The sequence below is a fragment of the Urocampus carinirostris genome, chromosome 13, assembly GCF_059441175.1.
Source record: "Urocampus carinirostris isolate Australia breed hairy pipefish chromosome 13, RoL_Ucar_1.0, whole genome shotgun sequence".
Taxonomy (NCBI): Eukaryota; Metazoa; Chordata; class Actinopteri; order Syngnathiformes; family Syngnathidae; genus Urocampus; species Urocampus carinirostris.
This window is the reverse complement of record NC_142361.1, coordinates 7,983,688-8,010,924: the sequence shown is the minus strand read 5'-3', so window position 1 is coordinate 8,010,924 and position 27,237 is coordinate 7,983,688. Positions and strand designations below refer to the sequence as shown.

The 27,237-nt window shown below is 39.8% G+C and overlaps 1 protein-coding gene across 4 annotated transcripts in view; it reads right to left on the bottom strand.

Moving 5' to 3' along the window:
* LOC148353643 (leucine zipper putative tumor suppressor 2 homolog) overlaps positions 1-27,237 on the bottom strand; it is an 82,114-nt gene that overhangs the window by 13,850 nt on the left and 41,027 nt on the right. For 2 of the 4 annotated variants that reach the window (XM_088351006.1, XM_088351008.1), the window contains 2 exons: positions 5,085-5,714; positions 426-1,043 (listed from right to left, as the gene is read on the bottom strand). In XM_088351006.1, coding sequence (XP_088207132.1) covers positions 426-1,043; positions 5,085-5,681 — 1,215 coding nt within the window. In that variant the 5' untranslated portion in view covers positions 5,682-5,714. Of the gene's footprint in view, positions 1-425; positions 1,044-5,084; positions 5,715-8,482; positions 8,584-25,835; positions 26,006-27,237 lie in introns of those variants that run through there. The other 2 variants (XM_088351007.1, XM_088351009.1) reach the window with 2 other exon arrangements.

The window sequence follows — 27,237 nt, the reverse complement described above, 5'->3', positions numbered from 1 at the left end:
CTGCAGAAAATTAAAATAATTTGTCCAGTTTGATACATGAGCTGTCACACTACAATATCAAAGAATTAAAAAAAAATGATGTTGTAAAATAAATAAACAAAGGCTAATTCAACATTCAAATAAAATGTAAACATTTGATAAAAAAACAGTATTAAATATTTGATCATATAGCTAAATGATCAAATGAAATTAATTATTTCAATTAGCGAACAACAAATTGTCATAACATGCTCGATAAAGTTTTGTAAAGAAAGACATAATGGACATCATAGCGAGTGCCGTTAGCATATATATCATAATTGCTCGCTGTGGGCAGAACATAAAAATGAAAAAGACCGAAGTTTAATATAGTAAAGAGATACAACTACAGTCATTAAATTAGATCTTCCCATATATTGGTTGGCAATTACTTGTCTCATACTCACCTGGCAGATGGCAGCTTCATTTTCATCCAGATTTTCCCGAAGATGCTGAAGTTCCATGTTGCGCTCTCTGAGTTTATCCTCCAAGTCCCTCACCACAGCCTCGTAGCCTTCTACAGGCGGGGAGGAGTGGCCACAAGAGCCACTGTCTGACAGAGGGTGCCCGCGGCCTGAGCCAGAGCTCTTACTGGATGAAGAACGCCCGCTGTCTGAGTGACCCAGGGTCCCGATACCTCCCGAAGTGTTTCTCGCCAGAAGCTGCCCTGGTTCTTGGTGAGCCGATCCTGAGCTGGAGCCCTCGCTGGGGGCCAAACTGAAGGCTGTGCTGCTGTGCGTGGATAGCGAGTTCCTCCCAGAGTCCGACGTTGAGCAAGATCGGCTATTGCGAGCATTGTGTCCGCCGCCGAAGGAGTTGTGTTTTTCCTCCGAAGAAGAACTTCCACTGCTGGCTGTGTTTGAGCCGACGGTGGACCTGGCCAGTGGGAGGAGGAGATTAAGGCTGCCTTGGCTCTCGGACAGACCACATCCACTCGGGCGCGGGGACAAGTAATGCACTGAGTGGCGATTCTTGGGAAGGACAGGCTTAAATGCTGTCGGGCGGATCAACACTTTTTCCATGTTCTGAAAACGACAAAGACATGAATGTTCAGCTGTGCTACAAACTAGAGGTAAGCTATTAAGCTCAAGCCCGAGTTTGAGCCCTACCTGAATTCCGGCCCGAGTGGGGCCAAAAATGTCAATCATTGCATTCGGGTCGGGTTGGACTTCACTCTTACTAACTGTGTTATTGCTACACTAACATCACAGAGTGTTGAGGTGTTTTAAGGCCGTGAGTAGTCGTTTCATCACAACACGTACTGTACCTAACTCTTGCGATATTAATTGAAAGAACTTCTTCTTGTCTCTGTCTATTATCCACCAGTCTCTCTAAAAGTGTCGCATTAGATTCTTAAAGAAGTACTGCTGCTGTAGATTATGGCCCAACTTTCCAACAATCAAAATGACAGGCGTCGTTCAAATGTTCACGTCAACTCTGTCGATAATGGAAAATTGACAATAAATGTAGAAATATAAAAGATGTAAATGTTTATACAGTCTTGTTTAACTGTTATATTACAAGACAGGTTTCAATTTGTTACCATAAATGACCTCTCTTCTTTGCAAGTCCTCACAAATAAAGTATGAAATTAGGAGTTAGCTTCGAGCTGGGTCCTGCAAATCAATACATTTGGTCAGGCTGTGGGTGGGTTGAGCTTTAATACCCGAGAGCCTTAGGTCGAGCTGGATATTTGGTCTGATCTTACCTCTACTACGACCAAATGGATTAATTCACCAAAAATAGAAGAAACCACAGAATGACAATTAAAATAAAACACATAATGAAAAGACATAGGCTGAAGCTCATGCTTGTTTTCCCCTTCTCTTCAAACAAATACAGGAAAAAAAAGATATTTAAACCTTATACATTAAATATAACTAACTAGTAATAGAAAATCGAGACTTAAATTCTCATTTTTATAATTGTTAAATCTCAATAAACAAATGTTAAAACTGAATTTACATTAATGCACATTTGTTTTTGTTCTGGGTTTTATACTAACATATATTTTCCACGTAGATCAAACTTCTTTATGATTATGCAGTAGTTATTAATAATGTTTATATATCTTTGTTATTTTATAACCTACTAAATCCCAACATAATAAGACACATACATGAATAAATAGACCGTTGGATGAATCTCTGTATTGTGACTTTGTAATTATTCTTGCAACTTTTTTTGTAATATGATGGGGCTTTTGTGTGCGTTAGATAAGTGTTTTCTGATACTTCCAAACAATATGTTACGCAAGGAACAACCCAAGACTTCAAAACAATGAAAGCATGTTGGTAAAACAAAACCTTCAATGGATTTAGCTTCTTTAGCTTTCAAGTTTATCTGTTGGTCCGAAATAACACTGGACACTTTTAATTCTAAAACCCCAAATTGCACTTGCAAATGTTAAGAAAGCAAAAGAAATGTGTTTTTAGCAGACGTAGTTGAAAAACAGTACATTTCTGACAAAATTAGAAAGAAAAAAGAAACAACGTGATGGACAATTTCTTAAAAAACAATAAAGAATGAAGAACAATTAAATGAGAGGTGAGGTTTTCGTGAATGGAACATCTTCTGAGAGGTAATCATCCAAGCTAATTTCTTGTTTTTTTTTATTTTTTAAAAATAAGCATTGCCATTGTGTCAAAGGTAAGATATAAATATTTGAATCTTATGATCATTGTGAAATGGCTTCAAATTTGGGGTTATTCTTTTCCTTTAAGAGAATGACTGCAAGTGTAATTTTCCAATCGTGGCATTTCAGGCAATGACTATGAGTGTGCTAGGTGAGTAGTTGTCAAATGATCTATTTTATGGGGTGATGTAATGTCTTTTTGGGTTGACAGTGAGTGCGGTGGAAGTAATCTAGCATAAAATTGTGCACATGTGCATAATTGTGTCATGATATATTGATATATGATAAGTGAAGAGGATATTTCATGTATGCATTGTCAGAGGTCAAGAGCAACTACACTCACACATACACTTTGTAGGCATTTTAATAGGCATGAGCTGATAACTGGTTTTACCATTTACCATGGCGTTAAGAAGTCGAAACTTTATTTACAACCAATATTGTCTTTTTATTGGGCCTAGCTCCTTGAGTTGTGTAGAAATTAGCCTCTTTGACTTTAAATGCTTTCAATTACTTGTTTGCCTTTTCCTGCACATGCACTTGTGCAGAAAAAGGAAGGAGGGGTTGTTCTTTAAATAGCTCGTCAGTTATTGGACACTATGACTTGCTAAGACTGAGTCCAAACAGAAAAATACCATCAATTATTCATTTAAACTCAGCAATGGATTTTTAATGTAACAAATTACAAAATGTAAAAAGGGACATTGTGTTATTACTTGGCACCTACTAGTGGTTAAAAAAAACGGCATTCCGTAAATAAAAAACAAAAAACAGTATTGATTTCAGCAAAATCAAAAAAAAAAAAGAACAATCATCGAAACATAATTTTTTATACTCGTTAGTCAAGAAATTTGTATTTTTTTTTACATATTATAAGGCTCACCTTAAGGGAGCTGATTTAAATGTCCGCCATCCTCCTGATAAAAGTCGATCCAAAACCAAACACCTTGTAAAAGGCTGGACAAAAAAATGGTGCAGCTTGTTAACTTTGTGTATCCGTAGATTCTTCTTTCCCAAATCTGTCACAATTCTTGATTCAAATTTACACTAAACTGAACAGCACCTCTTTGTCCTATCATGTTATCTGTATTTGCACTGTGAATAACAAATCATCTGTAGATAAAAACATTTAAACAGTTCCACTGAGGTTGCAGTTCAAATCTCAGGGGGCATAGCATTCCACAACACCAGGGCCCGGATGGAGAAAGCTCTCAAGTTGTGTATGGGAATGGTCTGATTGAACATAATAACTGCATTTTTGAAGGGAAAACTTTGTAATATTTGACCATTAAAGTCACTGTATTGTGGCATCGGAATATATATATATTACCCTGGGATTGGCTGGCAACCAGTTCAGGGTGTCCCCTGCCCACTGCCTGGAGATGGCTGGGATGGGCTTATGTGTTATTGCAACATCCATTGCAGCCTGCTCATCCTGGAAGGGGGATTACCTCATGTGCAGTCTCTTCTCAGGATTTCTTCATTTTCCTCATGTTGAGGTTTTTGAGTTTTTCCTTGCCCTCAAGTAGGTTTTAGATCAGGGGATCTGGTAATAACATTCCATAGTTCGCAATAACCTGTGGTCTGTGCAGCCCTTTGAGACTCTTTGTTATTAAAAGCTATACAAATAAAGATGACTTGACTTGACTTAACATGTATGATGTATAAGTCACCGCAAAGTATAAATTGCAAGAAAAGCAAACCTATACAAAACATAATAATTTATTCGTGTATTATGCGTTTTTTTAAACTAAGAAATAACTCAAAGTTTGGGTGCATGTTATACACGGGGCTTTTACAGTGGTATAGTACCGTCGTGCAATGATTGTTTAGTTGATAAATATTGCTGTACACTATCGCAAGAATCAAGACCCAGGTCACAGGGGTGAGAGCACCAAAACCCAACCACTCGTGATATAAATGGCATACAAAAGGCTTTAGAATTTGTCTTCTTATAACACAATTTTGAATGTGAATTTGTAAAAAAACATTAATGAAAAAATACTGCATTTTAAAATAATATTTTATGCGATAATTGGCCTAAGAGTTAGTACAGCCATTATTGCATACTCGGTATGTACGTAGTTAAGGCCATTATCACATGCCAACAATTGAATTGTGGAATTTAGAATATTAATAATTTCAAGTCAAGTCACATTTTTTATATAGCCCTTAATTACAAAAATGTCTCTAAGAACTGCACAGGATTACAATGACACAATTACCTGATCTTAAACCAACATGCGGGCAAGGAACAACTCAAAACCTCAGCGTGAGGAAAAAGAGAAACCTTGAGAAGGGACCTCACTAGAGGTAATCACCCTTCCAGGATGACCAGGGTGAAATATTGAAAGTAAATACGCGTGATACACGATTCAATATAATAAATAAAGCATGTCTCATAGTGTTTAAAATATGATTGTGAACTTGCCTTTTCAAGCTGTCCTGAAACCGGGATGAGTTTAGGAGGAGGTCCTTCGATATTGCCATTCACAGTCCGATTATCCCGTTGGTCTTCCGAGTCACTGCAGGGACTTAAGGATGCCACCACCAAGTTGTCATTCCAGTCGCCAACGACCGGCTCACTGCTCACGTACCCCAAGCTGTTAAAAACCCCGATGCCCATAGTGCTTGTGGGTGACCCACCGCCACCGGTGGCGCTATTCCCAGGCCGAGGCTGCTTCTTGGTGGGCAACGGTGGAGGTAGAACCTGGCCCTGAGCTTGTTGTTCTTGAGTCCGGTTGCAGACGATAAGAAGCTGCTCCAAGGAGCTGGCGCTGCGCAGAGTGTTATCCTGGAGGCGGAAGCAGTTGCTTGCTGGCGTAGAGCGCCGTGGCTTGACCACAAATTCGCTGGCCGCTCGGGAGTGTTTCTCTTGGTAAGTCCGACTCGATATCAAGCTGCTAACTGAGCCCATTGCGGTGACCAAACTGCAAGAGGCCGTGGGGGAGTTAGAGGAGGATAGCAGCAAGTTGTCGGAGCTGGGATCCGGGCGGTCAGTGACATGCAGAGTCTGAACCAGAGCCATGGCACTGTGATGGCCTTAGCCCCAGCATACGCCCTGTTTGAGGAGATAGGAGAAAATATTTACAATCAAATTGTACTCTTTCTTGCATTAACTTCATGAGCGGAGGTAACAATAATTTTTGCAAGACAGCTACCAAATTATTTAAGGGTCCTATCTGCCACACACATTTGGTAAATTTAACATCATGACAACTAGAGCTAATATTAGAGGTAAGATGGTAAGATCTGGCCTAAGAAAAATCCAGCCTGACCCAATCCGGCCTGCAAGTATTGAAACCTGACCTGACCCAAAACCTAATTAACATGATTTGAGGGACTCGGCCGATGTAAACCCGAACTTAATTTTGGCATGGGTCATACTTCAGCTAAGGTGCGCGGTTTGGCTGAAGTACGTAACCTCATGTTTAGTCCCTCAAATCAAGTGTGCACTTTGAAGTGCAGCACTGATATGAACACTTCTGCGCAAATTGCGCATTTTGGCAAGCTGCTGCAAAATGAAACTGAACAAAATGGCACAGAAAAGAAAATCATATTCTGCAGATTACAAGCTGCAAATAGTGCAATATTTGGCCAAAAAGCAGAAAGAACGTTTGTAAAGCTTGTAAACTATTAGCGAGAAGCGGAAATGACATCAGACGTAAGCGACATAGAGGTTGAGAGAAGAAGCGATGCATCTTTTACAGTGACACAGAGGATGAAAATTTATTTGGATTTTGTGATTTGGAGTTTGGTAGTCGTGTTCTTTATGATAGAGTTTTCTGAAGAATATAACTTCAGTGCTGAAGTGCGCAATTCTGTGCCCAACTGCATCGCCGTAGTGTCTTACTCAAGTAAAAGTACTGTTACTTCAGAAAAATATTACTCAAACAGTCATCTAAATAATTACTTGAAAATAAGTGCATGCTGTTCAGATCATCTACAAAGAAACCAAACAAACAAAAAACAACTTTGAGACAATGCCAGCCCGGCCCGACTTAATGATTGACATTTTAATCCCGAAACTGGCCGGATTTCAGGCCGAGTTTGGGCCTAGGCCTCTAGCTGCAACTAAAGAACAATTTTTATAGTCGACTATTGAAACGATCAGTCTAATAATCAGACAATATTTTTTTTCTAAATTTAACATGAATTTGATGTAATTATGTGGCAAATGGTAATCAACACAAGAAAATTAGTGCAATGGAAAATATGTCTTTTGTTGAACATACAGTCGATGCATAATGCCCTAAAATGCCCTGTCTAAAACCAACTAGATATAGTGCTCAGTCAGCAGAGACATAAAACCATCTTCTGTTCGTTTTCTAGGGAAAGTCAAATCAATAATAGATTTACATCAACATTTTTCAACAGGCTCATTAGCAGCAGTAGAAAAATAAATGAAACAAAGATGATTTGCATTTTGTGTGGTACATTCAGTGGTCAACTGCTTTATTTTCCAACTGACATTGATTCTTCAGACTGCACGTGTTTAAATTCAATTATGTTTCTCAAGCACAGTCTGGCTTAACACTCAAGCTCTCTTTTATAGTGAAATAGTCAAGTCAAGTCAAGTCATCTTTATTTGTATAGCCCTAAATCACGAAGAGTCTCAAAGGGCTTCACAGATTATTACACTATATTACACAGACTATTTTTCACCCAACGAGAAGAAAAACAAAAAGAAATAGATAAAGTGTACAATGTATGACATCAAAACCGTATTATTGCCTTGAATATTACTTGAACCTTATCGAGGCGAGTCACTCCATTTTGTTCAACTGTTCCACTGTTATCCTTAAATATTGGTGCATCACTGAGGTATTTCCATGATACGCAAGGTCTGCTTTGCAAACTTCGTAAGTAATCTTTGTATTTGACATATCAAGGCTAAAATACTTAGTCGACTAATCGTTGCAGCCCTAATGACAACGCTGCTGCCACAGCCATTTCGAATGATAAAGCAGGAGGAAAACATATTTTGAGTTTAGTGAAAAATGAGTTACAATATCACTATTTGTGGCACTTGCATTATTTAAGGAAATGTCCAAATGTCCCGGTCTTAACCCTGATGAGACAAAAAGAGTTTACTGCAGAATCTTATTCAAATATGACAATGAAACGATGCTAGCTCGCCGTTGTCTGTGCTTTCCGTTCAAACTGTAACCCTAGGAGATAGCTTTATCAGTGTCGGCTGAACACATCCTGTCGTGCTGAGCCGAAATCCGTCTGGCCAAGCGGAATAATCCGCAGCAAATATAAGTGCACAGACTGCCAGGACTGACACCACTGTGGAACATATTTGTCGAGTCCAGTGGAAAGTATGTCCGGTGATATCCTGCATGAAATTACAGAATACCTAGAACATTTTTTGAAGATAAAAGCAATCATTCCAAAAACTCAAAGCTATTTTCTTATATTCTCAAACCTGACTACATGAGGTGAGTTGGCGTGGCAAGATGTATTAAATATCTTGAGGAATCTATCAGATGCTGGAATTGAAATCAGAAAAACATTCCTTTCTTTTAAGAGCAATCTATTTTAGTTTTAAAATGAGCAAAGGGACTATGACAACTCAAGGAAGGTTGCCTACCGCATGGAAGCCACACAGGCTCACAATAAGAAACACCGAGTTGCCAAGTTTCTTTTGTAATCGACAATGTTGTTAGCAATGAAGCAAAATGGATATGGAGTGTCTTGGTTAAGTGTCTGTTTGCAAGCTCTTAAGATTATACAAGAAATATGAAGGCTTAAATTTCCTCCCACAGAGTGGTGTACATGTTTTATTTTATTCATTTTATTAAATTACATTACAAACAAACTCACCTGGTCCGTGAACACTGCATCACTGGTTAAGAGGGCACAGCAGCGCCTGTACTTCCTGCGGAGGATGAGGAGAGCCCACCTGCCCCCACCCTACCTCATCACATTCTACAGGGGCACCATAGAGAGTATCCTGACCAGCTGTATCTCTGTGTGGTGTGGAGGCTGCAGCGCTACCGACTGGGGTAGTGTGAGGAGGGTAACGAGGACAGCAGAGAAAATAATCGGGACTACACTTCCCTCCATTCAGGACATTGGCCAGAAGCGCTGCCTATCCCATGCTAAGAACATTATCGGGGACCCCTCTCACCCCCATCATGGACTGTTCACTCTGCTAGCCTCTGGGAAGAGGTACTGCAGTGTGCGGTGCAGGACCACCAGGTTCCGCAGTAGTCTAGTCCCCCTGGCCATTAGACTGTTAAATGGTCAATCTAACATATAGTTAACCTAAATCTAAACGGCTGCTAATCTGACTTTTTGCACTACTGGCAGTTCTTTATAGCTTGCCACTCTCTGCTCTCTGCACTATTGTACTTACAGCGTTATTGTTACAGTGTTAATGTTACTGTTTACCTGACTTGTTAACCTGAATGCCCATTTTGCACATCTGTTTAGCTACTCCTCTTGCACTATCGGCACTATGGTAAAATACTATACGTAGCCATAATACAATACAACTTTTACTTATATCTGTACATTCGAGGAAACTGTGCGGGTCAGATGTATCGACATTTCGTTCTGTATACACGTGTACTAGAATGACAATAAAGTAGATCTGAATCTGAATCTGAATCTGAATCTGAAATGGCTATTTTTACGCAGTTTCAGTTGGTAGGCTTTAATGCGAGTATATAAGGTATTTTGTAATTAGACAATTGCTTTCAGAGTAATAGCTACTTTTTGTGTGAGTAATCCAGGGGGTGACGAAATTACCTTTTGATGAAAAACAAGTTACGGTAACTAATTAATTATTTTCAGTAACTCTCCCAACACGAGTACTTAATCAACCAAATATGTCATTGATTTTTACAAGGTAAGCGTTTTGTGACTGCATATTGTTTGTCATAAAACAGCTTCCCATACTTTTTGTGATCTATATCCTTTCACTCTGACCACCTCTCAAGCACAGACCCAGGGTGAGGAAGGAATAATAGAATCAACAATCCCCTGAGAACCTCAAGTGTCCCTCCAACCACTGTGACCTCCAAGGGGCTGGTTTTGTTCTGGCCATTCAGGCAATAAATTCCACAAGATAATTTCCCTTCCGATTTTGCATGGTTATTTAAGTTCCCCGGACATTGGACTGCTAAGTATTTAGTTTAGAGTGTTATGAAACTAAAAAACACTTCTACCAATGAAGTTAATCAACTTAAAAAAAACACTACACTGTGTGTATGTATGTGTATTGCATGCTGCAAAATAAGAATCCCAATCAAAAGATTCCAAAACGTTTTTTTTCCAAAAACATTTGGTTTGTGATACAATGATTATAAAGAACAATGCTTACAAATTAAGACTTCATCCACTTTTAGGCTACCAATCCTGTTGAAAGCGACATGAAGCTTGGGCCAATCCGGGATGAATTTAAGGAAAAAGTCAGGCTTTAATCTGTGCGGGTCAACAATCAATGAGCAATTCAGACATGCGTTTTATTTTATCTAAAGGGAAATGAAGGCAGGTTCCTTCAGCAAATCCAGGCATCTGAACTTCCCACTCCCAACACCAGAAGACGTCTTTTTCACATTGGATTTGGGCCAAAATCTGGTCTGTTAAGAACTAAACAAAAATAATTCAAATATTTGGTTGTCTTTAGCTCATTAAATGTGGTCCAAGTGTAACCCCCCCAGACAGTTCTTTTGTACCAAATAAAGATGTGATTTGGACAGAACTATTAAACCGTTTTTTGCTTGGTGAGACTACACTACGTAAGTGAACACTGACCAAAAGAAAAACAAAAAGCACCATGATTAGATCACATAGTTCCTGGGATTACAAAAGTTTGTTCCTAGAAATATAGGTAGACATGAGGTTTCTGTATCTGTCTTCATATTCCTTGTTCGTGCATCATCCTCTGTATCAGAGCAACAAGACGGAAAAAAGAAACTCATTGTCATGGGCCCTAAAAATAGAAACCATCTTAAGAGCCTCAAATCACCCAGATAGTTTTTCATGGGATATTTCTCTTGGCAGAGCATTTGAGTCAACGTTTAAAAATAAACTCCAAGTTGCAGCCCGCAATCATGGGGTCAACCTGGGGGCGCTTTTCACTGCTTCCTCACACTCTAAAACTACTGTATGAAATGACGTGGAATGCCTCGAAGGTAGGCTTAAAGTGTGCTACCAACTGGCCAAGGATGATGACAGAAGTAAAAGGCTTATCATGCAGTTCACGACTAACGAGACACATCGGCACGGTCCTTGACGGGGTAATAATCTCGTTACTATAAGACTTTTTATACTGGCAGCACATTCCCAGGAGTGAAGACACATATATAAGGCAGCAATCCTCACAATCACATGCAACCTATGAACCAAGCAGTTCCACAGGCTCGGCAGGACAGCAGCAGAATAAGAGAAAGCTTTAAGGAGTGAAGAGACAAAAGGCAACCGGGTGGAGGTCATGGTGGGAAAAGGGAGGGGGTCCGGAGTTCAGAAGGATTCCATGCACTACCTGGTTGTCTTAAGAGAGGCTTCACAGAGGCCTTGGGAAAAGCAGAACTCACTAATCCTGTTTGGTGAGCACATTGATGCCTTATGATGTCTTAGCAGGACAAGCAAATGTAATTAAATAACGAACCCAAACGTGTCTTTTCTCATACGTCTTTCAACATCTGATTCTTTCATTAGGTGATCTCCGCATGTTACATTTAGACGATGATGTTTTGATTAATCTGGAGTAGAAACTGGTATGGTTTGCCAAAATTAAAGCCACGGTACAGTCAAAATGACAGATATCGATAATATCAGATCCGATATCAGCAAGGAATTAAACATGGTGTCATTTATTTGTAGCATTTTTCAATCTAAATTAGGCACTCATAGCACACGGATCCCTTAATTGCCAGGGTTGTAGCGGGACCACTTCCTGTAGTGTGTCCGGGTAAGTGTAGCCTGAAACTACGCAGTTGAATTTGTTCCCTAGTTCCTTAAGTTGATTTAGGTTAGCATTATCAAACCAAATGGTTCTCTCAAATTTGAGTTATCAACAACCAATACAAAAATGTAATACTTTCAGTGTCATGATTGCCGATTCAGAGCACCTGCGACTGCTTATTGTGGCGCCAACAGCCCTGAGAGCTGATTGGCTGATGAACTCCTTTTAAACACCCGGCTTTCAAGAAATCCCTATCAGTTCGTTATGCGAACCGTTGCTCCCAGCTCGGCAAGCTCTCACGTTCAGACTCTGTTCCTGCTCTGTTTTCTCTGCCTGTTACCGGTTGCCAACCTGTTTCCGGACCTGACGCTGCCCAGTTCTGCCTTCCCGTTATCCGACCTGTTTTGCCCCGCTACCTGCCTGACTACTGTTGCCGACCTTGTTTCCGAACTTGACACCGCCCTTGCTCTCCTGTCCCGGCTAACGACTTGTATTTCCTGCCTGTCTTCGACCCTCCTCGCTCGACACGGAAGTGCCACTTCTGCGTCTCCTGCTACCCTTGTCTGTCAACCATCGGATCGTGGAAGCAAGCCCTGCTCTCCCTCTTTATTAATAAAAACCGAGAAAACGAGCGCTATTGGGTCCTGTGTCTGTTCCTGGTCCGTGACATTCAAAGACAGACGAGAAGCTCTTATGATTAGGTGGTCTCCACGTGTTACTTTCAGAGGATGATGCTTTGAAAAAACACAAGTAAAAACTGGTATGGTTTGCTGGTAGATTAGTGCCAGGGTTAATTCCACTATTGGACACTGTCACAGTACTGCATCAGGTTTGATTTCCTCTTTCTCCCCCTTTCACTTTCCTTTACCTTATTTGGTCACTCACTTCCTGGCTTTTATTTCCACCCCACAGGCTTACTCTCCTAACTCACCTTTCTTTACACGATTTAAACTATCTTTATAAGCCTTCTTGTCCAAGTATTGTTTATTACAATGTACTGAACGTTTGCCTGCCCTTCTGGATCACGATCACCGCCTGCTGAATTCTTGTAGTGACACAATGGCTGCTTTCAGGATAACCAACCCTCTCGCCTGCCAAATGGACCATGACTTCTGCCTATGGTGTTGTAAATACTGTTGCCCCGATACCTGACTCCACATGTACCGAACCCTGTCCGAAATAAAGACCAACGCTCTAATCTGTTTTCTGCATTGTGCTTCTGCACACTCTGAGCCTTGACAGAAACTTTGAAGAAAATCCGCAAAATCTGATGATGTTTGGCTGACATGATATCCAATGTCAATATGGGAAAAGGACCCCACTGTGAAGACGTATACGTATGACACAGAAATGAAGGATTTTTCTAATGAAAAAAAAAAAAATTCCTCATTGGTGTTTTGTTTGGTGTTTTGTTTCGTATGGAATTCTTTTTGTACATTAATGGGTTACACTGTTTCATGTTGCACTGATGTCAAACCAGTAGAGGAAAAACGAGCCGAATCTTGTCGACTCTTCGGCACGGTCATTGATTTTGAGAAGAACAAAACACACAAAAAAAAACAAATAAAAAATCACTCCTACTACACACATCATACGCCTAAGCCAGAGTATGGTCACATTTTCAATCTGCGTGAGTTGCAGCAACACGCTCAGCATGACTAACCATGAGTATGCCGAAGAGGGCAACAGGTGGGAAGTGCACGACTGTAAGATAACAGACTCTATTTGAAAACATTTTGGACTATGGATATAGGGGTCAATGAAAGAGGCTTTCATGAAAAAAGTTTTTTTTTCCAAACACGCACCACTAAGGTCAAAGCTCCCTTGGAATGTGGGGGGAGTTGGGCATTGAATAGTGAGGAAATATTCCACTTTTACCGCCTGGGTGGTAGCCATTAATCCTAAGAGTAAGTCAACAAGCTCATTGGTGAGTCATAAGAACAAAGAAAGATACAAGAAAGATCCAAGTACAGGCAGAAATCAGCACACACTGACTGCATCATGCTCACAATTGTTCGCTTGTCAACCAGCGCGAAATGTCAATCGCCGGGAGTCTCTTCATTCCCCGCCAGAAAGCTCCAGGTTACATTGCTGCACCATTCCAACACCATGACTGTCTCATATGTGAATCTGCTTACTGTCACCTTCCCCCAAATGTCCTCTTGCGCCGTCTCTTAGCTGGCCCGTTTGGGATCACAAAGAGCCTCCCGGGCACCAAAAGGTCTTTTTGTTCACTTTGGAAACGGGACACGCTTGATTGCAACTTCGAACAAAAGCCGCGAGATCAAGAGCCCGGGCGGCTGGGACTTGATTAAGCAGCAGCCTCTCCTATATGAAGAAAAGGAGATCGTGCTCTCTAAAAGGAGTTTACTAGTAGTAATTGGCAACAGACGCAGCCCCTCTTATTTTTTTCCCCTTGTTTTTTTTACAGTCAATGTGTTACTGGCCCTGGACTTTTCTCTATTTGCAAGCGTTACCAAGGAAGCAGAGACTCGCATTGTTTGTGTGCAAAAAGAAAAGAGGAAAGGAAAGGTTGAAAGGAAAGATCTCTCTCCAAAGATTTGACAGCCTCAGTAGCAATTCTGAATTAGTAGTAAGTAAGGCAGTGCACCACTTAAGCTAGTAGGAATGATAAACTTATGTTGTATAAAATTCCTGCATCGGTTGCAGTTGTATTAGTTTGATCAAGAATCACAAAACAATTTGAAAACTGTATTTATTTGTGTATAACGCGCACTAGTGTATAATGCACACCCATCTCATCTCATCTCATCTCATTAGCTGTACCGCTTATCCTTATTGGGGTCGCGGGGGGGCTGGAGCCCATCCCAGCAATCTCCGGGCAGTGGGCAGGGGACACCCTGAATTGGTTGCCAGCCAATCGCAGGGCACACAGGGACACCTAGGGACAATTTGGACCGGTCAATTCACCTGAAATTCATGTCTTTGGAATGTGGGAGGAAACCGGAGTGCCCGGAGGAAACCCACGCAAGCACGGGGAGAACATACAAACTCCGCACAGTGAGGCCGGTAGCTGGATTTGAACCCACGCAGAAGGTTCCCACGACCTCAGAACTGTGCCGCACACGCGCTAACCACTGCGCCGCCGTGCTGCCCTATAATGCACACCCTTAATTTTTTATAAGTAATCAGTATAAAATTCTGTTTCACTTTTTCTCAGCTCAAACTTTGCCAGGAATCAAACCTGGGCAGTGATGGTCTGATTCTAACAACAGGACCATCAGTGGTATAGATAACATACGAAAAGGCAGAGTATGTTATCCCAACATCACACTATTTTTAGTCCCTGTACTAAAGACAAATGACAGTTTGGTTTCACATGTTACCATGACAATAAAATTGTCACTTAGAATGCTTAGAATATAGGCGGTTGCACGTTACAACGATACCAATGACTATAAAGGCAAAATCAATTCAATTCAAAATCCGCGAAGGAGTGAACCAGCAATTACCGGGGACCAAAGTATGGAGGGGTCTCTGTATATCGAGAGGGTCAGCTAGTGTCATTGTCATTGTAACATGTAAAACGCACAACAAAATCAACATTTGTCTCTGGTATCGTGACGAAGAATGGTATGATAATGAGACAAAACCCATTGACTTTTCATGTCATCTACATAACTGGGGGTCCAGTGGTCAGAGTTTGGTGCGCTCCCTGCCGTAACCCTGTTTCGAATTCCTTCGCAACCAATGGTCAAATGATTTTATTTTATAATTGGTTTAAAAAGGCCAGCCACTGACTATAGCAAAGTAGATTAATGGAATTCTTACATTTTACAGTACTTCTTCTAGTAGAAATAAAACCATTCACTTGATCAATGTGTTTATGATTGGAAAGGTGAAAGTATACATTGGATTTAAAAAATAATCACAATCAGCAGGTTTGAGAGGACAGGGGATCATTGATTGGCCCAAAGATTGTGCACTACGCATCCTAATATAAACTGACACAAAAATCTGTACAAGAACAAAGCAACATTTTACCACCGTAAAGTTTATTGTTGAAATTAGTGTGTTGATGATTATACTTTGAATATTTGTTTCTAAGATGGTCATTATTTGTACGTATCCTTCATCTGTAAGGATGTTTATGAATTTGTCTGGAGAATACAAACACATTGAAGCTCTAAAATGAATAACACATTTCATGCGTGCATAAGTGTTTTGCACAAATTAGTGCATACGCACAACAGTGAATGAGGCCTATTGTTAAAATTTGGACAGAAGAGCTCTTAAATATGGGATGGCCAAACCTACATATGAGCTGGCACACTCAACCCCCCAAAATACTCTGCGGGGGTTCACTGTGAGAGCAGCCATCTTTAATCAAAAACTTGGATGCAATAGACATTAATGTCAACATGAGGCGACACAGTCTAGTTAAGACAACATGGCCATCCAGGGACACAAAATGTCTAGCCCATGCTTATTTATGGGTTGCTTTGGAATCAACTTGCCCTGTCTGGGTCTCTGCTGAGAGCTTCAGTTGAAAAAAAATGAGGCTACAAGTACATTCTATCGAAGAAGAAATAAATTATTAGAGCAGACAACACATCTGGTCATTGCTGGTCGATTACCGCCAAGGGAAGTAAATAAAAGCATTAACTAATTTTCCTTGCACTTTTACGGCTTAGGATATAAAATTTTCCCTGAAGGAAATAATTCAGTCTTCATCAGAATAATGGAAAGCTAATTTAATTTGGGACAACCAGCTGTACACTCTGGAGAAGATTTGCTTGAAAATCATTTGGTGCAAAAGAGACAAAAGCTAGCCGAGTAGGGAGAGGGTCAAAATTCCTGATCGGCATGTTGTGTTTTCCAGGAGTTTTTCCAGACATTGACAGTTACCCGCAGCTACCGGCGCTCAGACAGGCAGACACTGGAAAGAGTTTCATTTTTAAAGGCGCTGCGTCTGTTAGCAAAAATCAATGGCACCACATGAGATGTTTATCTTTGAAAGGACATTGATACCAGACTTAAATTTGGATGTGCTCTGTATGCAGAAAGTTTCCCATTGGAAACCTTTGCTTCAGGCCCTATGTACATCAACGGGCCAATATTTCACTCTCTTATTTTGTTGAGAACGATTGGATGAATTTGTTGGCTCAAAATTGGGTCAGGGAAGGAAATCAGAATATCGGGCCACAGTTTAACTCAACATTGACCACTATTGACTTGTGACATTGACTATCAATGCCCAATGACAGTCCACCTACAGCCAAAGTACAGGACCAATCAATTTACATTTTTCCCCTTTGTTCATCACAACAAGGTTACAATGTATTCCAAAACAAAAAAATGATACACAGAAGGAAAAAGGGGCGGACGGGAAACATATCTTGGTCCCATCTCCTGTTCCCATCTCCTTGACAGTCCAAACAATTTTCTGATTAATCAAATCATGTAGATGGAACTCCAAGTTTTTTTTTCACATTTCTTCATGTTTCTGAAACAATGTCAAATTTGTGTTTAAAAAGCACTAGGGAATCCTTTATTCTATCAAAATTGGCGTAGAGACTCCTGGCATTTGGAATTAAATTGTCTTTATTGTCATCGATGCCAACGTTGTGAAACATTGTATGCAACAGGATTACAAATGGCACTCCAGTGTAAACTTGTAACAGATTTTAAAGAGAACAAATATAAAAGACTATCAGAATATGAGGAAGAAAATATATTTGCGACGTAGTACTTAGAGACTTCCTTTGATTAACTACCTACAATTCAGGTCAAAGGCTATCTTCAGGCCTAAGTCCTTATTGGTAATGTCCAGCTCACCACAAACTAAAAACCAGATAAGAGCCTCAAAGAATCAATTCGCGTCATCTCAGAAGTAGCAGGCTACCAGTTCATTTTGTCCCCTGCCCACTGCCCTAAGACGACTGGAATGGGTTGCAGCACGCCCGCAACCCTACTAAGGAAAAGCAATGCAGGTAATGGATGGATGGAAAATCTTGAAACTTATAGTCAATGGTGTGTACGCACTGCCATGGGTTAAACCAGGAAGAAGCTAGCCAATGGTATTGCAGGGCGGATGTACATAAATCAGTAACATTAGTGTGTAATTTTGAGCCCTGCCTCACTAATTGGCATGCATATCAAACTTGCGCGGGCCACACTAGTATTAAGCTTTGATATTATGGCAAGGGGGCAGCACGGCGGCGCAGTGGTTAGCGCGTGTGCGGCACAGTTCTAAGGTCTTAGGAACCTCCTGTGTGGGTTCAAATCCAGCTACCGGACTTCCTGTGCGGAGTTTGTATGTTCTCCCCGTGCTTGCGTGGGTTTCCTCCGGGCACTCCGGTTTCCTCCCACATTCCAAAGACATGCATTTCAGGTGGATTGGCCGATCCAAATTGTCCCTAGGTGTGAATGAGCAAGCGAGTTGTCTGTCCCTGTGTGCCCTGCAATTGGCTGGCAACCAGTTCAGGGTGTCCCCTGCCCACTGCCCGAAGATAGCTAGGATGGGCTCCAGCACCCCCACGACCCTACTGAGGATAAGCGGTGCAGCTAATGAGATGATGATTATGGCAAGGGCCCCAAACTAACATCTTGAGGTGCCTCAAAGGGCCCGTGGGCCGCAAGATTGAGACTACAGAATGGAAATGGCACAGTGAAAGGCCATTGTTTTGGCACAAAACAGGTCAGAGACAAGGAGAAAAAGCCTTTCATCTTCAACTTTGGTTTAGAAGCAGCAACGCTAAACGGGCTGCTATTGCATAAGCAACCACGCGTTAGCTGGGCTAGCCTTGATGTATAATTCACACACGCTCATCTTAGGAAATATGCGTCAACGTACTGAGGCATTCGCATCACTGGAAAAAAGGAGATAGATGGAAAAGGAAAGGGGGTTGGACTGGTTAGGAAAAGTCTAATTCAGCAAAATGAAGAGAAGACAGGCTTACTTCTAATCCCTCCCTATCTACGCTCCCTGTCAGGCTTCACTGCTAGGCTTTCAAAAATACCTTGGTCGTGATGTTGGGCTCAACAAGAACCTTCAAAAAAGTAGACTTCGGACATCGGTGGGCAAAATATGTCCCGCGGGCCAAATTCAACTCAGCAGGCTTTTTCATCCAACCTGCCAAACCGAAATTAGTAAAGATAAAGTGATAATATGTATAAAATGGTAAAAAGAAACGGTCTCCGGGGTGCTGGAGACTATCCCAGCCATCGTCGGTTGCCAGCCAATTGCAGGGCACACGGAGACATACAATTAACTCGCTCATTCAAACCTAGGTACAATTTGGACCAGCCAATTAACCTAGGATTTAAGCTGTATGCGCCCTAGTGGCTCCCTGGTCCTTTTTTAAAAATGGTTGATCATGGAAAACTGTTTTCTGTAGACACATTCTTCACGTTTTCCCATGAATATATATATATATATATATATATATATATATATATATATATATATATATATATATATATATATATATATATATATATATATATATATATATATATATATATATACAGTATATAAATGCCGTATAGGTTGCCTCCCTTACAAGGCTTACATAAACTTTTTAATTTTTTGCACCTTTAAACAAGTTTTTTGCACCAATATTGCTCTTTCAACACTTTGGTTTGCCAACCCCTGGGATAGGCTTAAATCAGCTTTTTTCCTCATGTACAGTAATCCTTTGCTGTGTTGTGGTTTACTTTTCATGGTTTCCCTACTTCATGTATTTGCATTGTACATTGTGTTCTGCATTCTTGATAGATAAACAGTCGCCCAGCAGCTACTTCTAAAAAAACATGTATAGCTTATATTTTTTTATATATTATACATATAATATATATATATATGTATATATATATATATATATATATTATACATATAATATATATATATATGTATATATATATATATATATATATATATATATATATATATATATATATATATATATTATATCCAACCATCCATCCATTATCTGCACTGCTTATCCTCATTCGGGTCGCGGCGGTGCTGGAGCCCATCCCAGCCATTTTGGGCAGAGGGCAGGGGACACCCTGAACTGGTTGCCAGACAGTCGCAGGGCACACAGAGACAGACAAGTCACTCGCTCATTCACACCCAGAGACAATTTGGACCGGCCAATTAACCTGACATGCATGTTTTTGGAATGTGGGAGGAAACCGGAGTGCCTGGGGGAAACCCACGCAAGCACAGGGAGAATATGCAAACTCCACACAGGAGGTTCAATCTCATGACCTCAGAACTGTGCCGTACACGCGCTAACGACTGCGCCGCTGTGCATCCCCCTATATATATATATATATATATATATATATATATATATATATATATATATATATATACTGGACTGTCTCAGAAAATTAGAATATTGTGATAAAGTTCTTTATTTTCTGTAATGCAATTAAAAAAACAAAAATGTCATACATTCTGGATTCATTACACATCAACTGAACTATTTCAAGCCTTTTATTATTTGAATATTGCTGATTTTGGCTTACAGCTGAAAAAAACTCAAAAATCCTATCTCAAAATATTAAAATACTTCCTCAGACCAAGTAAAAAAATAATTTTATAACAGCAAAACTAAATCAAACATTTGAAAATGTCCATTGATGCACTCAGCACTTGGTTGGGAATCCTTTTGCACGGATTACTGCATCAATCCGGCGTGGCATGGAGGCAATCAGCCTGTGGCATTGCTGAGGTGTTATTGATGCCCAGGATGCTTCGATAGCGGCCTTCAGCTCATTTGCATTTGTAGGTCTGGTGTCTTTCATCTTCTTCTTAACTATACCCCACAAATTCTCGATGGGGTTCAGGTCAGGGGAATTAGCAGGCCAATCAAGGACAGTGATGCCATGGTCAGTGCACCAGTTACTCGTGGTTTTGGCACTGTGGGCAGGTGCCAGATCATGCTGGAAAATGAAATACTCATCTCCATAGAGCTTTTCTGCAGATGGAAGCATGTAGTGCTCTAAAATCTCTTGGTACACAGTTGCATTTACTCTGGACTTGATGAAACACAGTGGACCAACACCAGCAGCTGACATGGCTCCCCAAACCATTGCTGACTGTGGGAACTTCACACTGGATTTCAAGCAACTTGGATTTTGCTCCTCTCCAGCCTTTCTCCAGACTCTGGCGCCTTGACTCCCAAATGAAATTCAAAACTTGCTTTCGTCTGAAAAGAGGACTTTGGACCACTCTGCAACTTCTTCTCCATAGCCCAAGTCAGACGCTTCTTCCATTGTCTTGAGTTCAGAAGTGGCTTGACCATGGGAATACGGCTATTTAGCCCATTTACCGGACACGTCTGTGAACTGTGGCTTTTGATACCTGGACTCCAGCTTCAGCCCACTGTCTTTGAAGCTCCCCCAAATTCTGGAAGCGGCTCTTCTTCACAATTTTGTTAAGGCTGCGGTCATCTCTCTAGGTTGTGCAGCGTTTCCGGCCACATTTTTCCCTTCCAACAGACTTTTTGTGGATATGCTTTGAAACTGCACTCTGTGAACAGCCTGCTCTTTGAGAAATTTCTTTTTGTGTCTTACCCTCCTGATGGAGGGTATCAATGATGGTCCTCTGGACAGCAGTCAGATCAGCAGTCTTCCCCATACTTGTGATTTAGTTTACTAACCCAAGCTGAGTGTTTTTAAGGCTCAGGAAACCCTCGCAAGGTGTTTCGAGTTAACTAGATGATTCAAGTGATTAGTTGAATAGCCTACTTGTATACTTTTTCATTATATTCTAATATTTTGAGATAGGATTTTGGAGTTTTCTTAAGCTGTAAGCCAAATTCAGCAATATTCAAATAATAAAAGGCTTGAAATAGTTCAGTTGATGTGTAATGAATCCAGAATGTATGACATTTTTGTTTTTTTAATTGCATTACAGAAAATAAAGAACTTTATCACAATATTCTAATTTTCTGAGACAGTCCAGTATATATATATATATATATATATATATATATATATATATATATATATATATATATATATATATATATATATATATATATATATACATATGTGTGTGTGTATATATGTTAAACAAATATTCAAGCCTGTAAAAAGTGTTTGTTCTTGGATTCAATGTATATTAGAGAATTTAATTGTATAATAATTGTAAAAAATAAAAACAAATAAAAAAAGGTTTCCAAAGATCTTCCATAGCACAGGTTCTTTTTGAAATGTAAACCAAGCGATAAATAAACATATTGCTATATTGCCGAGGTATCAGATTTGAAACAAAAAAAATCAATAATTTTTTCTCTTGCCAAATCTTTTAACCCAATGCGGCCCACGACTCAAAATGTTTACCTACCCCTGATCGACGGCAATAAGAAGATGGGAAAGAAGGGGGTAACAAATAAAAACAACAACTTGCGAATCTTTTAATGTGTGTGGTGATGTGTCCATGAATGAGTCATCTCTAAAAAGGTAGGGGGATCTAAAATTTGCCTCACATTTACCTCACTTGAGAATGACGTAACCCGCCTTCTTCGAGTTCAAACCTCACCATTTTCCATGACGATAGTTACATCACTGCGACACCTGGCCATTAATGGCAACCACTTTACCAACGAATACTTCACGATGGCCTCTCCTCGCATGAAAATGTCAACACGTCATCGTGACTACTACAAAAGGGGAGGGCTCTGTCATCGGTAAACATTTCTTCTGAGGCATTACAATAAACGGCCATGGGGCACATGATAGTCGTATAATTAGGCACACACAGAAGAGAAAAACAGTGTGCGCCAAAGTGATTTATTCCCTGAAGGAACGCGGCAGGTTTTGATACCATTACACTGAAATGTGAGTTGAGCAGGCACCTTCTTATCTTCAGTACATGGTATGTGTAGAGTATGATGTGTGAGCAGATGGAATAACATCCCCCTACGAACCAACTGTCCAAGGGTAAATTAAACCAGGTCCTCCTCGGCTGCAATTTCACATGAATACTTCTACATACCACAATAAGCAGCTCAAGAAAAACTCCTCATTCTTCTTGATTTTCAATGATAATGGTTGAGCAAGCTGGATCATCAATAACAGTAAATGTTTAAGAACACATTTTTTCATGACTAAAAAACAACATTTTTAACCATGAAGAGAACTAAGTCTTCTTTGGTTGGAGGCCCATACTTGGCATTCTTCATCACAATGTGTTATTCAAGTCAAGTCAAGGCACATTTATTTGTATAGCCCTTAAACACAAAAATGTCTCAAAGGACTGCACAGAATTACAATGACACTATCGCCTGATCTTGAACCAACATGCGGGCAAGGAAAAAATCAAAACCTCAGCGTGAGGAAAAAGGAAACCTTGAGAACGGGCCTCAATAGTGATAATCCCCCCTTACACACACACACACACACACACACACACACACACACACACACACACGCACGCACACACACATACACACACACACACACACGCAGGCACATGTTTTTTAGTAAAGGGAAAGTGTGGAGTATCTAGTGCCTCATAGTGGTGCAAAAAAAACAAACAAAAAAAACTTTCATCCAGCAAAAACAAAAACAAAAAAACATTGATTCTTATACTAGGCAAAAATACATTAACTATCATACCAATGATCTATCTATCTATCTATCCTGGTAATACCCTTCGAGAGGGGTGATCGACAGCAAGACAAACACATACACAAAAATAAAGAAAAGAAAAAAGGAAAAAGTAGCAAAAAACACAAAAAAATTAACGTTGCCCAAAAACCCAAACAAGTTAAATACCTCGGCACCCAAGTTGGGCATGCTTTTGTCCCTCCAGATGATACCAATGATACTTTGTGTAAAAAAAAATAAAAAAAAATCATAGGTCGAGAAAATCCCTTCTTAGATCGGCACCATGTTTGTTCGGCATCCTGCAACCAGCTGTGCCCTGTATCACTGGCCCTCACTTGTACCAGACATTACAGCGCCATGTAATGGTCAAATATTACACATTGGGGCTTTAATGGAAAATTATGATCAAATTTCCCTAGAATTGCAGCCGTTCAAAAGTAGTTATTTCCAATCATATAACTAAATGCAAAAAAGGCTATAAAATTTAACAAACCAAATATGTCATTTTGAACTCAAAAGAATATAATTTGTTCTCATTGACCTTAGTACTTATTTCATTGGGCCCTTCATTAATTTTCCTATTATTTATTTAAAGTTTAGGATTACCACTATTTGAGTTTGGATCAATGTATTTTTTTGGGCACTCACCACCATAAACAAGTGCGCAAGATTGTGAAAAATATAAATCTGGCCTGTTTTGAAATGGTTAATGCGTATAAAACGGATATTCATATGCTATTTAGTTTAATTTTATTTTCTCTGTTCATTGCATCCTGAAGTCAGTGTCTAATCTCGTTGTAAACAATGTTCATGTTGTTATTAGTGACAATGAAGACGATGCTTAAGACTCTAAAGATTCTTAATTTGAAATATTTTTTATACTTTATATTTCATCGACAGTTTTTGCTTGAATCAAGTCTCTTATTTACATATGTATACTTAAAGTAAATGTTGGCAAAGTATCATTCTTGCCAGTTTTAATTCTGGACAGAAATTGGTGGCAGACAGCACTCAAGGCTTTAGTATCAGCATTGTAACAATGAATTTGATGGTTTGGGACAATCTAACTTTAAACCAATTTTGAATGCTTTATAAGTATGATGGAGCAGTTTGCCGCAAATAAATAAATCTTGGTTTTATGACTCAGTTTGTTGAATCAATTTTAATCAATAAACCCTAACCGACACACATTTTAAAAGAAAATGTCATAGACTAAAAAATAAATCCAGTGCGAAATGTTCACACTTGAACTTATTTTAAGTCTGTTAAACGCAAACTCAAAACTCATAGTTCATGCGCAAAAGTACTTTGTGCTTCTAACTTGCTTATGTGTTATAACTCTGTAGTTAGTAACTATTTTTTAATCATTGGCACCATTTTTGATTTATTCAAAATTACCGTAGACTCTTCACGATTTAGCAAATTTACAAATTTTCATTTTCCAAAACTACCATTAATCTAATTAATTCAATTCATTGCCCATTCCTGCTCTATACTATCAACCCAAAACAATGACTTGTGTCAAATGTTTTCTTTAAGTGCAATAAAAGTTGGGAAACTACTCAAAGGGGGTGACCATTTTAAGCTTTCAAAAACTTAAATTTCAAACTTAAAAAATGTATTATAATATTAGTATACTACAGCCTAATAAAGCAGGATGTGTATAACGTTTTTGTCGAACGAATCAAAAGTAGCTAACATTTCTTTTTGACCGACCTATGGTTGCATGGAACTCACTGGATTTCTGGTATCAGAGACTAAAAAGAAATCTAATTTTATCTAATCCATACCTATTTAATCTAAATGTAAATCTGATCTCAATTACTTTATAAATCCCGAATTGTGTGTGGGTGTGCATGTGTTCGTATGTGACTTAAAGGCTCCGGAACAGCTGAACTGATTCTTGTGAAACTGTACACAGTTGTACTTTAGACATCCGCAAGTGTCATTACCTAAGTTTGGTGTCAAAGCGCTGCCAATCAATACCACCAAAAAAAAAATCGATAAATATCTGCTTACGTGAGGTCTGCTTTATTGGGATTTAACACCCTCTGGCAGCCAACTTGGGTAATGAAGATCTGGACTACCGACCGCTCCAAGCAGCTGATTATAATCTTCTATCGGCCCAGCAACAATTGAAACTTTTTTTGTACACATTGGTAATATTGGTAAACAAAATGGAGCATTTGGATTTCACATTATCTGAAGGATTTTTTCCATTGACATTCATTACTGATTGTGTTTTGTTTAGTACTTGTATACACATGTGAGTGTGTGTGCATGTGACTGTATGTTTTGTCAGTCTTCGATTAAAAATAAGTGAAAATCAATGTCTGTGAGCAATTTTGAAGTGACCACAGGAAGACTGGCCCCTAAGTTTTTTTAAGTAGCAAATGAGGTTCTACAAAAAAAATAAAACAGCCCCCTATTTTATTTTGAGTCCAAATGTCATCTTAAAAGTAAATATTTTCGAAACAAATACAGCTGCCTTTTACACTTTCCAACATTCAAGATTTGATTTAAGCTTCACGTAAAACCTATGAAGAATGTGAGAGCGCTTGCACCAAGCAAATTTTTATGCCCACCCTCAAATTGCCACAACAATAAGTTTTTTTTTGTGGCAATTTCAAGAGACACACACTTAGAATGTAGTTCTATTGTGAATAGACTCACCCCAGTGAGAACCTTGCATCTCTGCCTCCATTTGGATCTCTGCTCCTTTTCAGATAGAAATTAAGTCAAACGCTGTGGTCCAATATCACAGTCTTCCCGGCACGGCCGCCCTCGCTTCTGCGCTCCTCCAACACTTCTACGTATCCTGACACTTTTCAAAACGGACGCCCCCCTTCCTTTTCTTTTGCTCTCCTGTCCTCAACTCTTCTCAATTCTCCCTCCCCGTTTGTCTGCATTAGCACCGCCTACCCCGCTCCACTTCTCCTGCTGCCTCCCTCACTTTTGTCTAAAAACACCCCCCCTTTTGTTTCCATCTTCTATCAACCCCCAACCTCCAACTTCTCCCTCCTTTTTGGACCACTTTTTTTCCGACCATCTCATAATGCTAGCGCAGGATTGTGTCTTTGATTTCTTCGAGGCTGAAATGAGCGCAGGTGGGCAGCACCCCGTTTCCATCCAATCATCAGCATCCGGCAGTGTGGAGAAATTATTAAAATTAATGGGGGGGGGGGGGGGGGATGGGCTGAGGCTGAGGGCGGGATGAAGAACCCACGTGGGATAAATTACATAACATGTAATCAGGCGTCCGGAGGTGAGCAAGGGCGTTCATTGGCAAATAACTTGGAGGTCGCCATTGAAATTTGTCAAACGGAAAGCCGTTTAAACAATTTTTACATATCCATAGGTTGCATTGCATGTTCTGGTATGCCTTTGGTCTTTAGGTATTCTATGGTTCAAAAGTTTGGGGTAACTTACAGATGTCCCTATTTTTAAAGGAATGTCACGGTAGTTTTCAATGAAGATACATGAAACTAATCAGAAATACACTACATACATTGTTAACGTGGTAAACCACTATTTGAGTTGCAAATGTTTGTTTTTTATATAGGTGTATAGAGACCCATTTCCAGCAACCACCACTCCACTGTTCTAAAAGTACATTATGTTTGCTAATTGCATTAGAAGGTTAATGGAAGGTTAATTAGAAAACCCTAGTGCAACTATGTTAGCACAGCTGAAAACACCCGTGGCAACATCTTTAGTGACAAGGCGAAGGCAAAAAACAGCCATATCTGAGGGGATGTGAAAAAGTTGTCTTTTTGTTTTGTTATTGGTGGTTTCTTTGGTAATGGACTAAATTGCAATAGCTTGTCATCTTGGGTGACAAAAAGAAGAGACTATTATGGGCAAAAACACAGATGTTGGACAACTGTTTTGACAAATAAAAGTGGTTCTTTATCATGGAAAACACAACATTGTCTGGGTGATCCAAAACTCTTGAATGGTAGTGTATAACAAAGAAACCTTACCACTCACATTCTTAAACAATAGCTCATCTACATACAAGCTACACTCCGAAGAAAGTTGAGATAAACAAATGTCTTTCAAGCAAAAATCTTGC